The sequence below is a fragment of the Crassostrea angulata genome, chromosome 2 (assembly GCF_025612915.1).
Source record: "Crassostrea angulata isolate pt1a10 chromosome 2, ASM2561291v2, whole genome shotgun sequence".
Taxonomy (NCBI): Eukaryota; Metazoa; Mollusca; class Bivalvia; order Ostreida; family Ostreidae; genus Magallana; species Magallana angulata.
The window spans coordinates 64,837,074-64,849,669 of record NC_069112.1 but is presented as its reverse complement, the minus strand read 5'-3'; the positions used below and the strand labels follow the sequence as shown (position 1 = coordinate 64,849,669).

Sequence of the window (12,596 nt, the reverse complement as noted above, 5' to 3'; positions counted from 1 at the left end):
TAACTAATCTTAATTACATAATCATACATTTTTTACTCAGTTTAGAATATTAATAGTAAAATTCAACGATTTCATCTAACTATGAATTACGGAAATATCACATCCTTAAACGTTTCCAATTTTAAAATTATAATCGAATTATTGTTTCCGGATTAATCAAGAAAGACGAAGTAAGTAGTTAAATCATTAAAAAAAAAGACCATTACACTATTGAGATTAAATTACATGTTCATTTTATGAGTACACATCAATATTTTTAAACTAGATGAACACCTTCTTCTTATGTGGATACTGTGGATTTGTTTGACGATGACAACGAAGCTCAAAGACACGAGAGTGAACACGAACTTCATCATGACGGTGAAAAGGGAGCAACATCCAACCCAAAAACAGTTATTGTTTTTTATTGCTTTTTTATTGATAACGTGCAACATTAAAGAAGAATGGAATATTATTACATTGCATATTTCAAAGCAAATACACACACCCTCGTTTATAATTGAGTCACACTAAAAAAAAGAACTGCAGGAGTGAGTTTATCAAGCAATGGGCACAAATTAACCATGCATTGGAGAAGTTTCAGTGCATGGTTTTGTTCTCTTATAGTTAACAAAGTACACATTCCATGTGTTATACCTCAACATGTGTAGTACAATATTTTTTTAAAAATAATTGATACAACCACTTTTTTGTTACCAAGCTTTACATGTCTGAAGATAGAACATTTTTTAAATCCAAAATTCCTGTAGGTGTTGGCACGATAAAATATTCCCTCATTGACAGAATATTCATTACAAAGACACTAGTCTAAATTCGAACTTCTACATTTTTACTTGAAAATAAGAATTTTTTTTAAGCCTCTACTGTTTAAGTTTGTGCGATGCATGGTAAACTCACCCTATATTCTTTGTAATACAAATTAATACATTGCACATAAACGACAAGAACAATTTCACAAAAAACATTATATTATAAAAAATTTTAACCGTGTTTTGTAGGATCAAGAAGATCAATGCCACCATTGTGATAAAGTAATGAGCAATGAACACGACCTGATGTTTCACGAATTAGCTCATGATTTGGATTAAACGGATTACACCGGTGAAGGTCCATGGTCCCCATTGATTCTGAATTTAACATGTGAACCTATGGAAGCGGACCATGTTGCAGATCAAGAAATGGCTCCTGAATCCATGGAAACCGATGAAGCATCAACCTCTACTAGAACCAACTCATCTCAGATTGGTTTTGGCAGTGTGAAAAAAATACCATATACCATTCAAAAAGTAGGAGAACGAACTATAATGAAAAATAATGCTATCGATATAAACTACAATATTCGATTTAATGCAGAAAACCCTGAACAAGGAATGAGGCTGACTGATCTGCTTCGTGAATTAGAAGATATGTTTGACAACATTCTCAATGAAACAGCTCGAGGACTTGACCCTTTTTTGGATCTTGGACGAGCCATCATTCATCACATGGGATTGTACAATCCTGTGTATGTACCGCTAAGGCCCTTGAAAGATCTTACTGGAAAAAGTGTGATGGAGATCTTACAAAATGTCTTAAACAGCCATGAAAATCTTTCTCTAGATAAAAGTTTTTATTTAAATGTGGGGTTTATTAAAGTTCCAAAGGGCTGTATAGCAGGCAAAAATATTAACAAAGTTGGTAGCAGCAATGTTTTTCTCAGAATAAAAAGATCATGTACCAAAATTCAAAACACAGATGAATTATGCCTTGCTCGAAGCATTTGTATGGGGTTTCTCAAATTACATCAAATTCCAACATCCGAATGGCAGAAATTAGCACACCAAAGTGACAAAGGAACAATAGAAGAAAAAGTAATGGAATTGCAGAAATGTCCTATTTGGTTCTACAAAGAATTAATGAAGCACAACAAAAGAAATAATGAACGTCAAAAAAAATTAGCCATTTTGTTATGCCAGAAAGCCAATGTAAGCAGTGAGAGACGTCTGTCCATTCAATACATTCATGCTTTTGAGAACGTATTGAATGTTGATATTCTAGTTGTCAGTGCCACTACTGGTAACAAATTCATACGAACTGCTCCAAAAGATGGCAGTGAAGATGAGCAAGGGTTAGAAATTCCGAAAAAAGATCGTATTTTTTCATACAGAGCAAAATGGAAATGCACATTTTGATACTATTGTTAATGTCTGTGGGTTCTTTACTCAATCCAAATTTTGCTATGAATGTTTGAAACCCTATCAAAAACTGCATCAGTGTCAATCAAGCTGCATTGTGTGTAAAAGAAAAAAATCTTGTTTTGTAAAACACGAATTAAGTTGTCGACATTGTCACATGGTTTGTAGATCTCTGGCATGAGTTTTACTAAGCTTCTTATCTTACGCAAAAATATTATTACTTAAGAACTTCGTAAGATTTAACCTAAGATAAGAATGTTCTGTTTTACTAACGTGTTCGTAAGTTTTATTCGTAACTTTAACTTACGAAACGTTCGCAAGTTTCTGTAATGGAACTCTCTTATAACGGAGGTGTGAATATTCGTAGTTACGAACGCTGCGCAAGCGCAGAGGGCACTTTCGTTTTCGCGGCTATTTACATTTTATCGTCTGCGAAACTGTATTCAACAATGGAGAAAGAGTTGAAACGGAGAAAACCCAACTGGAGTGAGTCGGAGCTAATGGCTTTAGCAGAGGCCGTAGCTCCGCACTTCCGAGTTTTAAAGGGGAAGTTTTCCGCTTTTATAACTTCTGAGAGGAAAAATCAACTGTGGCAGGATATCGCTAACCAGTAAGTAATTTGGAGAAAGTATCAAAATTGGACCTCAAATCCTTAGAAATGATATGATAGCACATACAATGACAATGTTATAGCACCGTATATCGGTTGTTTTAAAAGTTTAACAAAACAATTCTCTCTACATACCCAGAATATAAATTAAGTTCACATAATCTTGCCATAGAATTCCAATGCATGAAAGACTATATAATGATTGTAACACTGGAGTACAGATATTGAAGACTAATTACATTTTTTATTCAGTTGTTCTAAATGTATTAAATATATTCATTTGAGGACAGCTTTTGAAAGAATTTTATAAATATGCTTTACATAAAGTAGCACACGCTGAAATTGACATATGACGTCGGGATATAGTAATCAGATGTAAGCTAAACATCACTGAGGTAAATAATAGAGGAAATTCACAATAAAATTAGTTTCTGGAAATATTTCTGTATTCATAGATTTTTCAACAAAATGATTTAATTACTGCGATTCAGTTTTGAAATAATTTTTCAAAAATGTCAGATATCTTCAAGGCTATGTTCTGTTTTATTTAGGGACCAGGCAAAATTAACCCCTTCACGGTAACTGTGGTACTGCTCATTTGCAGGGCAAAATTACATAGTTTTGCCCTGCAAGAGAGCAGTACCACAGTTATCGTGAAGGGGTCTATTGATCACTATTTCAAACTGATGCTTTTTATGAAAATCTAAAGATAGGGGGAGGATGATACATGTAAGGGTATTTCTAAGTGATATGAGGCTTTTATCATGATACTATCATGTAAATGTGTGTAGTACTGAATAAGGTTTCTTATTAAAGGAGGTTGAACAACAAATGATATTAAAAAGATTATAATAAATATGTTTAACTAAAGGAGAGCCCTATGACTCTATGTTCATAATAGAAAAGTGGAAATGGTGGGTTCACTTAAATGGCCATATTTTTCTTAAACCTCAATGGAATTGGCAATGCGAGGCATACTTTTTCTCAGAATTGCATAAGTTTTCTAATTTTAAGACAAGATATCGTTTCAGAGGATGTTAGTGTGAGTTAAAGGTAAGTTATAGGTGACAAGTGACAGTTTTGGATAACAAGGGGAGTAACTCCCTCTTGAATAAGTTTTTTTTTTTTTATAGATTTTTTGTCTTTAAAATATAGAAAATGTTTAAAATAAAAAAAAATTCTTTAGTTGAGAACTGCAACTCATTTTAAAAAAGTGTTTGTCCCATGGGTGTTATCAAATGCTAAAAAAAAAGTTTTGTTCCATACTTTTCTTTTATGAAAAAAAGTCATTGTCCCATGCCTGTGTGTACCTGTCCCATCATAGTGATAAATTTTGCTTGGTCCTTAATATTAAATCTTTAACAATGTTAAAAATAACTCTCTCATTTATCAGTAATATACATCATACAGAAACAATGCAGTAGCTTAATTGTAAGATTTTTTTTCTCTCATGTGAATGTTAAATATAATACTGATATATCTTTCATATACGGATATAATAAACAATATTTCTCATATATATATTATACATATTGGCCCCATAAATTGACTGAGTTACTCAATCAGCTGTTGTGGGTTGGGTCAATATTACTGGCAATATAACTTTTTAAGATGGTTTCAGGATTTTGAAATATTAAAAAAAATGAGTTGAAACTTTGTAATTTTTTTCACAAATTCATTATATATAAGGCTATAAGCACAAACAGTGTGCAAATACATGTATATGTGTACACAGATACACTCTACAACTGCACAAATTTGATATATTAACTAGAACTGTCCTAATGGGACTAATACCCCCGCAAGGCTAATTTCAAATGGGACAAATAATTGAATTGAATAATAAAGGTTTGGAACACATACCAAAAAAAAATTCTAGAATTGTAAAAAAAAAAATTAGTTAACAAAGAAAAATTAAAATCAAAACTGTAAATACATATCTATAACAGTAATACATTTACAAATGTATGTATCTGATGATATATTTTTTAAAAATTTAATTGATTTAAAGAAAAACCAATAAAATGACAATTACCCCTCCCTTTGCATTAAATGGAAATACCGGTAGCCAAGCAATGCTCTTCTGTTGATAAAACTTTCAATATCTTTCTAATAAGAGTCTTGACAGATGCAATTAGTTGTTTTCTTTGATGAGCTTGTTAAATTTAATAAACTCCCAAAACATTACCATAATTACCATACTATGTAAAAATATGTAAAAAAGAAAATTTAATATTACAAACAATTTTAAAATTGCCTAAACACTACAATCATATCAGTAATTTTGAATTTCATTTAAATTAATGCCCAATAGGGTCACTTCATCAATTTACTTGACAAATAAATTCAAACAACCTCTAAAAATAGTTTAACTTCTTTATTAATAATGATATTAATAATATTTATTTCCTTATAATGATAGAACTTTTTGGTTTACATGAAACAGTTTTAAAATAGCCCCAAAACCATCACCCGTTTTACAGATTATCAATTTCCCCTAAACACATGCTTCATCTGAACCATGGCTCAGATCATGGCTCCCTTGGGACAAATGAATTCAGCCACACTTGTCTTTGATGTTCTAATTAGCTCCTAAGAATTTATCATTGACAAACAAAAACTTTGCATTGTCAGTTGATAGAATACTTATAATTTTTTTATTAATTAAGACATAAAGACAAAAAACCTCCATCTGGATATATTTATATAAATATATTTTAGAGTGTTTTAATACTATTAATTAATTAATAAAATATGTAAGGATTACCTCCCTTACTTTTCAACATTAGTGTACAATACATAGAATAAGGAAAATGAAAACTGTCATAAAATCATTAAATCTTGTCTGATCTTAAAAAAAATTGCAGGTGCACATCTTCAGATAGTGTTCAACATATGTACAAATTTTCAAACTGTTCCATGCAGTAATAAAAAATTCTATAGGGGGGACAAAGTTGCGTCTACAGACAGACGGACAGACGGACGGACAGACGGACAGGGTGAAACCAGTATACCCCCCTAAACTTCGTTTTTGGGGGTATAAAAACATATATTTAAGTACCTAAGGCAAATATTTATATTCTAATAGAGTCAATGCTGTTGCAATGGTCAACAGAACAACCGAGGAAATGAAGAAAAAATGGGCAGACATGCAAAGTCTGACAAAGAAAAAGGAAGCAGAGAGGAGGAGATCAATGAAACAGACAGGAGGAGGACCAGCCCCAAATTTCATGTTCAAAAATTGGGAAAATTTGGTAAATACTTACAAAAAATTCTTATGAATATAAGTAGTAAAATATTTGTCTGTCTGTCATGAACAAATCATTTCCTTTAGTAAAGGTATGCTATTTTTTAAAGGTTCTACAGTCTTTATCAGATGTTGCAATTGAAGGCATCAGTGGTGGAGTTGATACCGCAGAATGTGGTAAATTGGCTTTTTATATATATTTATGAATTTTCACATTGATATTAATCTAAGGTAACTCACTACACCCAGACTGTAATCACATGTAATACAAAATTTTCATGTTGATGCAATTTTTCATAAAATGAAATAATATAGTTCTTGATGTTGAATATTTTAAACAAGTTTTTTTATTCAAACCATCCACCATTATGTTTATCATATAAGAAGTGTCTCAGTTTCTAATAGCAAAAAGTAACCTTATTAATCATTTTGTAGAAAGTAGACCATCCCCAGTGGTACCTGCAGGGATTATTATCCATGAAGTTCCAGCATCAGAAAATTCAGAACTGAGCGAGTCTGCCTCAACCCCATGTGCAAGTATGTACATGTACTAGATCTGATGATCCCTTCACACAAGATAACTGATATATACTTATTGAATTGAATATTTATTTTCATGAAATGCATATTATTAACTATATAAGAATTTCTTTTGAACATAATTTTTTCGATTGATAATTTTGTTTCATTAATCATATTCTTTCTATCAAAGGAATGACAAGTATCAACAACAGCACATACAAAGACATGAATTTTGAGAGTAAGTTTAAAACAACACAATTAATGTAATGAATAACAATTTAACAATATTGTATCAAAAGTTTGATAGCATGAGACAAAAAATATCAACATATAACTTTATACAAATTGATAGGTTTTTAAGCACTAATGATAGTGAAGGCATAAAAAAAGTTTATACAAGTTTATACAAGTGTAATATTGCATTACAAATGGATATTGAATTATTACAAATTTAATTTCAGGCGAGTCTAGTCAAAGTCAAGAAAGGCCAAGAAAACAGACAAGGGTGCAAAGGAAAGGTAACAATGAAATCGAGCCCTGTAAAGTGAATTTTAATTCTTTAAGGAGGCATATGGTCAGTGATATTGTTAAAGAGAACTAAAAATTTGTCCATCACACTACTTTGTCATAATGATATCTTATTAAGTTTGATTTCAACAAATAATATACATGACAGCCATTTTTTCTCATGCAAGTCTTACACTAGGAGGTTAGTTAAAAAAAATGTTTGTTAAATGTCAGCAGTCTATTTAGTGTAGTTAAAACCTTAAAGAAAAAAACCCTTATTGACTTTGTTAGAATGAATTGATATTTAAAAAAAAAGAAAACCTATTCTCATACTTTCTAAAACATTTCTTTAAAAGAAAATGAAGTTCCGGTACACATATCACAGCTGTTATCTATGGAAGAGGAGAAGATTTCTAAACTGGAGACATACAGATCCAGAAAAATCAAGATTCTTGAAGAAATGCTTGAACTACAACGCAGAAGCACCATTGCAGTTGAATCCATAAGCAACTCCATGCACCAGTCTGGAAATTCTCAACCATTGTCATTGTCGTTATCTCCTGTAATTAAATTCTCTTAATATATGCACTAAAAAACTTAAGGTAGGTTAATATCTTCTCCTAAAGAATATTTATATCAAAGCTTCTATATTTAGTAAAGATTTTATATTGTTAAGACAATGACCCTCAAAATAGTTCTTCATAAAAATCATTGGGTAAAATCTTTATAAAAATCTTCTTCTCAAGAACTACTAAGCTACATTCTAATGTATGGTAATTTAAAATCATTACAATATTCAAAAAATGTTTCATATTACTACTGTATGTGAACTATGGGCCTCTTGTTGAAATGTTCATGATATTATTTATAGGGAGAACTGTAGTTACATATCTTAATGCTAATAAAAAAGAATTGCTGGTACATTTATTAATTTGTAAGACTTTGTATTTTTGTGGAGTCCTGATGAAAGTCTCTGATGATAAATTGTTAAAAATGGAGAGAAAATTGTTGATTACAGGATCCAATATAATGGTTTTTCAGATTAGAAACGGCTTGTTATCTGTTGATTGTTTTGTGAACTGGTTACTATTATATCAAAATGCTAGTACATGTAGTGGTTTTTTTATATTGATATATATTGTCCATGTACAATTATTTAACTTCTGTCATCATAATAAAGTAACATTTAAAGCAATGTGAGCTGTATTTCTGAGAAATTTTTTTTGCAACCTAAAGATGCTAATATAATAATTCTGTGTGTACTTAAACCTGTGTGATATAATGGGTGAAAACAAAACTTTAATTTTATCATAATAAAGATTCCTGTACAATGCAATATATAACACATCGATTTGTGTACAGGGCGACAGTAATGTAGTTTTGCTTCAATCAGAACCTCAAAAAAGGGTCTCAACAAATATATGACTAATCGAAGTCTGGAAATCATTTTATTGTTGGTCAATAGAATAGCAAGACTTCCAATTTACCCAAAAAATTTTAACATGAAAATTGCAGCAACTTAAAACCAAAATACCTCTTCAAAATCTTTGTACAAGTCTATCTCTCAGCATTGCTGCAGTACAATTGTTGGGGATAACTGGAGCAAATGGTTGCTGGACATCATCTTCTTCCTCAGTTTCTACCATGAGAGGCACCCTTTCATTTATGGCCAAGTTGTGTAGCCTCATAGCACATTCAATTATTTTCGTGCATTTGTCTGGTCTATAAGGTAAGCATCCTCCAGTTTTGTGCAAGCACCTGTTGATTTATAAGTTTGAAATGTTTTAGGCTTTTCACTCTTTTAGAAGAAAATCCTTTTTTTCAATACACCATTTCCTGATCTGAATTAAATTTGATATTTTGATTAAAAGGTGACGTACCTGAAACGTGCTTTAAGCACACCAAATGCCCTTTCAATAGCATTTCTAGTACGACTGTGAGCCGAATTGTACCGCTCTTCTTGTCCACTCCTCGGGTTGCTGATAGGAGTCATCAGCCACTCTTTAAGGGGATAACCCGAATCGCCTATCAGCCAACCTCCATCCTGAAGGCTTTCAATCAAATTTGGCAAGGAGCTGTTTTGCAAAATGAACGCATCATGGGTTGCTCCTGGGAATTTGCAGACGGCATTTGTGAACCTGGAAATCAATTAATATTTGAACAATAAAATCATAAGTATTTCTTTGGTGTATATATAAACGTTTAAACTTTTAATTAGCAATTCATCTTTATCTAAATTGAGAGTTTTAATATCCAAACCTTAAATCTGCGTCTACAACCGCTTTCACGTTTATGGAATGAAAACCCTTTCTGCAGACATACAGATGTTCATCATCTGTTCCCATGCCTTGTATGGGTATCTGAGTCCCATCGATGGCACCAATCACATTTGGGAACCCAGCAATCTTGTAGAACGACGCTTTGATACGGGAAATGTGTTCCCTCCTTGTAGGGAACTCCGTGTTCTGCAAAGCTTTGCAGACAGCATCGACCACTCGATGAACAGCCAGACAACCAGATGATTTGGAGATCCCATGAATGTCTGTTGTTTCTGAGAGGTAGTCTCCTTTAGCCAGGAAACGCAAGCATGTTAGAACCTGGAATGATTTAAAGGTACTGTTGACATCACACACCTGTAGTATGTTTATAAAAGAGGGTGAGGGCAGCCTGGAAATTAGTTCAAAATCTTCGACAAGCAAAAAAAAAAAGTAAATAAAATAAAATGAATAAAAGATAATGATAAAATGTAGTAGTGTGACTTAGTTTTAATTTTAGTTTTGTATAGTATTAAGGTATTTTGATTCACATATCATTCATTCACTCATTCATTCAATCTCTCACTCTTTGCGCTGCACTGCAATACTGACTGTGTGTTGTGTGTGATTAAACCTTAACACTCCTATTTAAAATAATGGTTCGGTCAAAATATATAGAGTAAAGTATAAAGGTGTTTTTGTTATTCTACGCTTTGATTAATCAGTATTGGTCACCTCTGAGTCTCTGACAGTGGCGGGAGTATTTCTTTTGTGATCTGGTTTTTTTAAATTAATTCTGCAAGGCTTGGTGAAGAGTGAAGGCGGGTGTGACTTATCAACTTTATGACTTACAACAATTTCCAATCTTAGACCTGTATTAAGAGTAATTCTCTTTTAAACTTTAATGATTAATTGCTAAAGTATAGGTTTACGATATAAACAAATGATAAATAAATCTGTTTGACAAGTATGAGTGTGAGAGTGAATGTTTATAATAAAGTATGTGTAACCTTGTAATGAATTATCATGAATTATCATGAAAAGCTACAAGTAAATGTTTTATTCATTAATTGCTCAGACTGTTCATTCATTCATTCTATCTTCCCATAGGAGATTGCATGAAGAATAACATTTTAACACAAATAATAAATACAGCACATGAGTTACAAAGTTAATAGAAGTTATAGTGAAAAAAGGAATATAATTAAATTGAGTAAAGTAAATTTACGATATTCATTGTATACTGAATATGGTTATCGATTCATGATATGAAATCCAGTAATAGGACCTGCACTCAGTTCCATAAATTGGTAACTATATGTTTCTGTCATTGATGTATATAGTTTTATTGATATTTATTACCGTAAATATTTCTGATCATTTGGAATTATTGTTTAAATATAAATTATCAAATTATCGGTCTTTGCTTATAATATTAATAGGTGATCTAAGTAAATATATGTTTTATGTCAATGTCTGTGCGATGTTTGTGTTTGTATTGTCTTTGTTGTGTGCTTATATATGTTTTATGTGTGTGTTGTTCTAGTGTGATTTCCTGCATTTACCATATATTCCTACAATTTATTGAAAAAGGAATCGAACCCTATAAAATCAACTTGGTGTTATTATGTCATCTGCATCAAGACCCGGTTACAATGCATGTACTAATAATTAAATGAAATAAAGACTTTTCAAAGATAAAAAATATTATTTGATGCTTGGGAGGGGGGGGGGGGGGCAGGTTCAGAATTTTTTAACCAGACATTAACACAAGTAGCAGATAAAAATGTCATATACATTTATATCCGCGGCTACCCCATTAGGCTTAACACAATTTTATAGGTCTATTCATTAAGTTAAAAAAAGTCCATGACAAAAAAGCCTCTCTCCTTTGATTTCTTTAATTCTTTAACTATGTATTAATTTATTTCCTTGATCACCATTTTACTATATTATGATTAATACTTGAACTGTAATATTGCTTAGTATAAGTTAGGAAATATATTATAACCATACTTGACTGTCAACAAGAAATGATATAAATTTTACACAATAAATCAAAAAATGCTTTATATATCTTTTAGGCAATATTTAAATTTTATTTTAAATTTGTATGGTTCATCACACACACTCTTGTTAAAGGGGAACAACTCGATGAAGTAATAATACAGTTGTGGCCCTTTTGGTTACTCTTCATCCTTCTTTCAAAATAGTGGACAAATAGAAATTTTTGCAAGGATATCATTCGGAATCATTCTTTGAACATAACCAACATAGTAAGTGTATTTTTTTAAAAATCAATATCATGAGTGTGATGTATTATGATATTAATATTTTGTAAGAATTTGATTGATAAGAAGTTTTATAAGTCCAGCTTCTGTTTATTTTCATTTAGAATTTCCTCTGTTAAGTCATATCCATAAAAATACCTGGATGTGGGCTGGAATGGCATGCGACCTGAAAGTTTGTGGTTGTATGAAGTCTTTGACATCGTTTGTCAGCTGCAGAATAACTCGCCTTGGAAATCTATATCGCCCAATGAGCTCGCTGTCGGTCAACATATCTAGAACTTGACTCCTGTCTCTGAAAACGCGTTCACGACGCAAAGCCTTGTCCTCATTTTCTCTTAAAACTTCAATAAACAATAAGCAGGCGGCCATTTTTATTCATTTATTTAGAAAAATACGAAAAATTCTTAACTTAGAGTAGCCCATAGGCTGTCGTAAGTTACGACGATATTTTTGACGTAACTTAAAGTTAAGAAGTTTGGTAAAACATATTCATCGTAACTTACGGTTACGATGAAATCTTAAACTTAAGAAGCTTAGTAAAACTCATGCCTGAACTGTTATCACCACGTGACTAAAAACGCTCAAATATACCTACATGTACAGCCATCAGGTACTGAGCTGAAGGTCATGAACATTACTCTCATACATACGATGTAGAAACTTTAAGTGCAGTTGTTTTTTTTTTTAACTTCTGTGGAAATTTAGGTGTTTAATTTTTACGGATTAATAAAACTCGTAAAAATTAGTAAAAATTAGCAGCACGTAAATATCCCCTTATACGTTATTACATATTGAGAAGCCTTCAATTACAAAACTTCTTATGACACTTTCATAAATGTCGATATACATAAAATTTTCTTGCAATTAAACGAAATAAATTACAACAATTGCAAGCGTTAATAAATAAATAAACAGTCTCGGTCAGTATTAGTTCTAAATACTTAATCGATTATCACTCTAATATTCTGGTCCTGAAGAATGTTGAGAAAA

General features: G+C 31.6%; 2 protein-coding genes and 1 pseudogene across 2 annotated transcripts; 2 read left to right on the top strand and 1 right to left on the bottom strand.

Annotated features, from left to right (window-relative positions):
- Positions 1 to 265: 265 nt before the first annotated feature.
- LOC128174703 (uncharacterized) lies at positions 266 to 2,112 on the top strand (annotated as a pseudogene).
- Positions 2,113 to 2,357: 245 nt separating this feature from the next.
- On the top strand, positions 2,358 to 8,101 carry LOC128172686 (nuclear apoptosis-inducing factor 1-like). Its single transcript, XM_052838459.1, has 7 exons — positions 2,358 to 2,784; positions 5,873 to 6,038; positions 6,142 to 6,208; positions 6,467 to 6,568; positions 6,744 to 6,791; positions 7,015 to 7,071; positions 7,417 to 8,101. Exons 1-7 carry the CDS (start codon positions 2,504 to 2,506, stop codon positions 7,638 to 7,640), a joined length of 945 nt encoding a protein of 314 aa, XP_052694419.1. The 5' UTR covers positions 2,358 to 2,503; the 3' UTR covers positions 7,641 to 8,101.
- LOC128174702 (putative nuclease HARBI1) lies at positions 7,488 to 11,975 on the bottom strand. The gene is made up of 5 exons (XM_052840191.1): positions 11,745 to 11,975; positions 11,332 to 11,335; positions 9,320 to 9,818; positions 8,595 to 9,198; positions 7,488 to 7,620 (listed from the first exon to the last, which is right to left on the bottom strand). The coding sequence occupies exons 1-4, from the start codon at positions 11,973 to 11,975 to the stop codon at positions 8,925 to 8,927; spliced, it is 1,008 nt and encodes a 335-aa protein (XP_052696151.1). The 3' UTR covers positions 7,488 to 7,620; positions 8,595 to 8,924.
- Positions 11,976 to 12,596: the final 621 nt, after the last annotated feature.

Coding starts and splice junctions, on each gene's coding strand:
- LOC128172686 (XM_052838459.1), top strand. CDS start 2,504: ATGGAACTCTCTTATAACGGAGGTGTGAATATTCGTAGTTACGAACGC. Junction 6,039..6,141: donor TCAAAAATTGGGAAAATTTG/GTAAATACTTAC, acceptor TATTTTTTAAAG/GTTCTACAGTCTTTATCAGA. Junction 6,569..6,743: donor TGCCTCAACCCCATGTGCAA/GTATGTACATGT, acceptor TTTCTATCAAAG/GAATGACAAGTATCAACAAC.
- LOC128174702 (XM_052840191.1), bottom strand. CDS start 11,975: ATGGCCGCCTGCTTATTGTTTATTGAAGTTTTAAGAGAAAATGAGGAC. Junction 9,199..9,319: donor GTTGTAGACGCAGATTTAAG/GTTTGGATATTA, acceptor ATTGATTTCCAG/GTTCACAAATGCCGTCTGCA.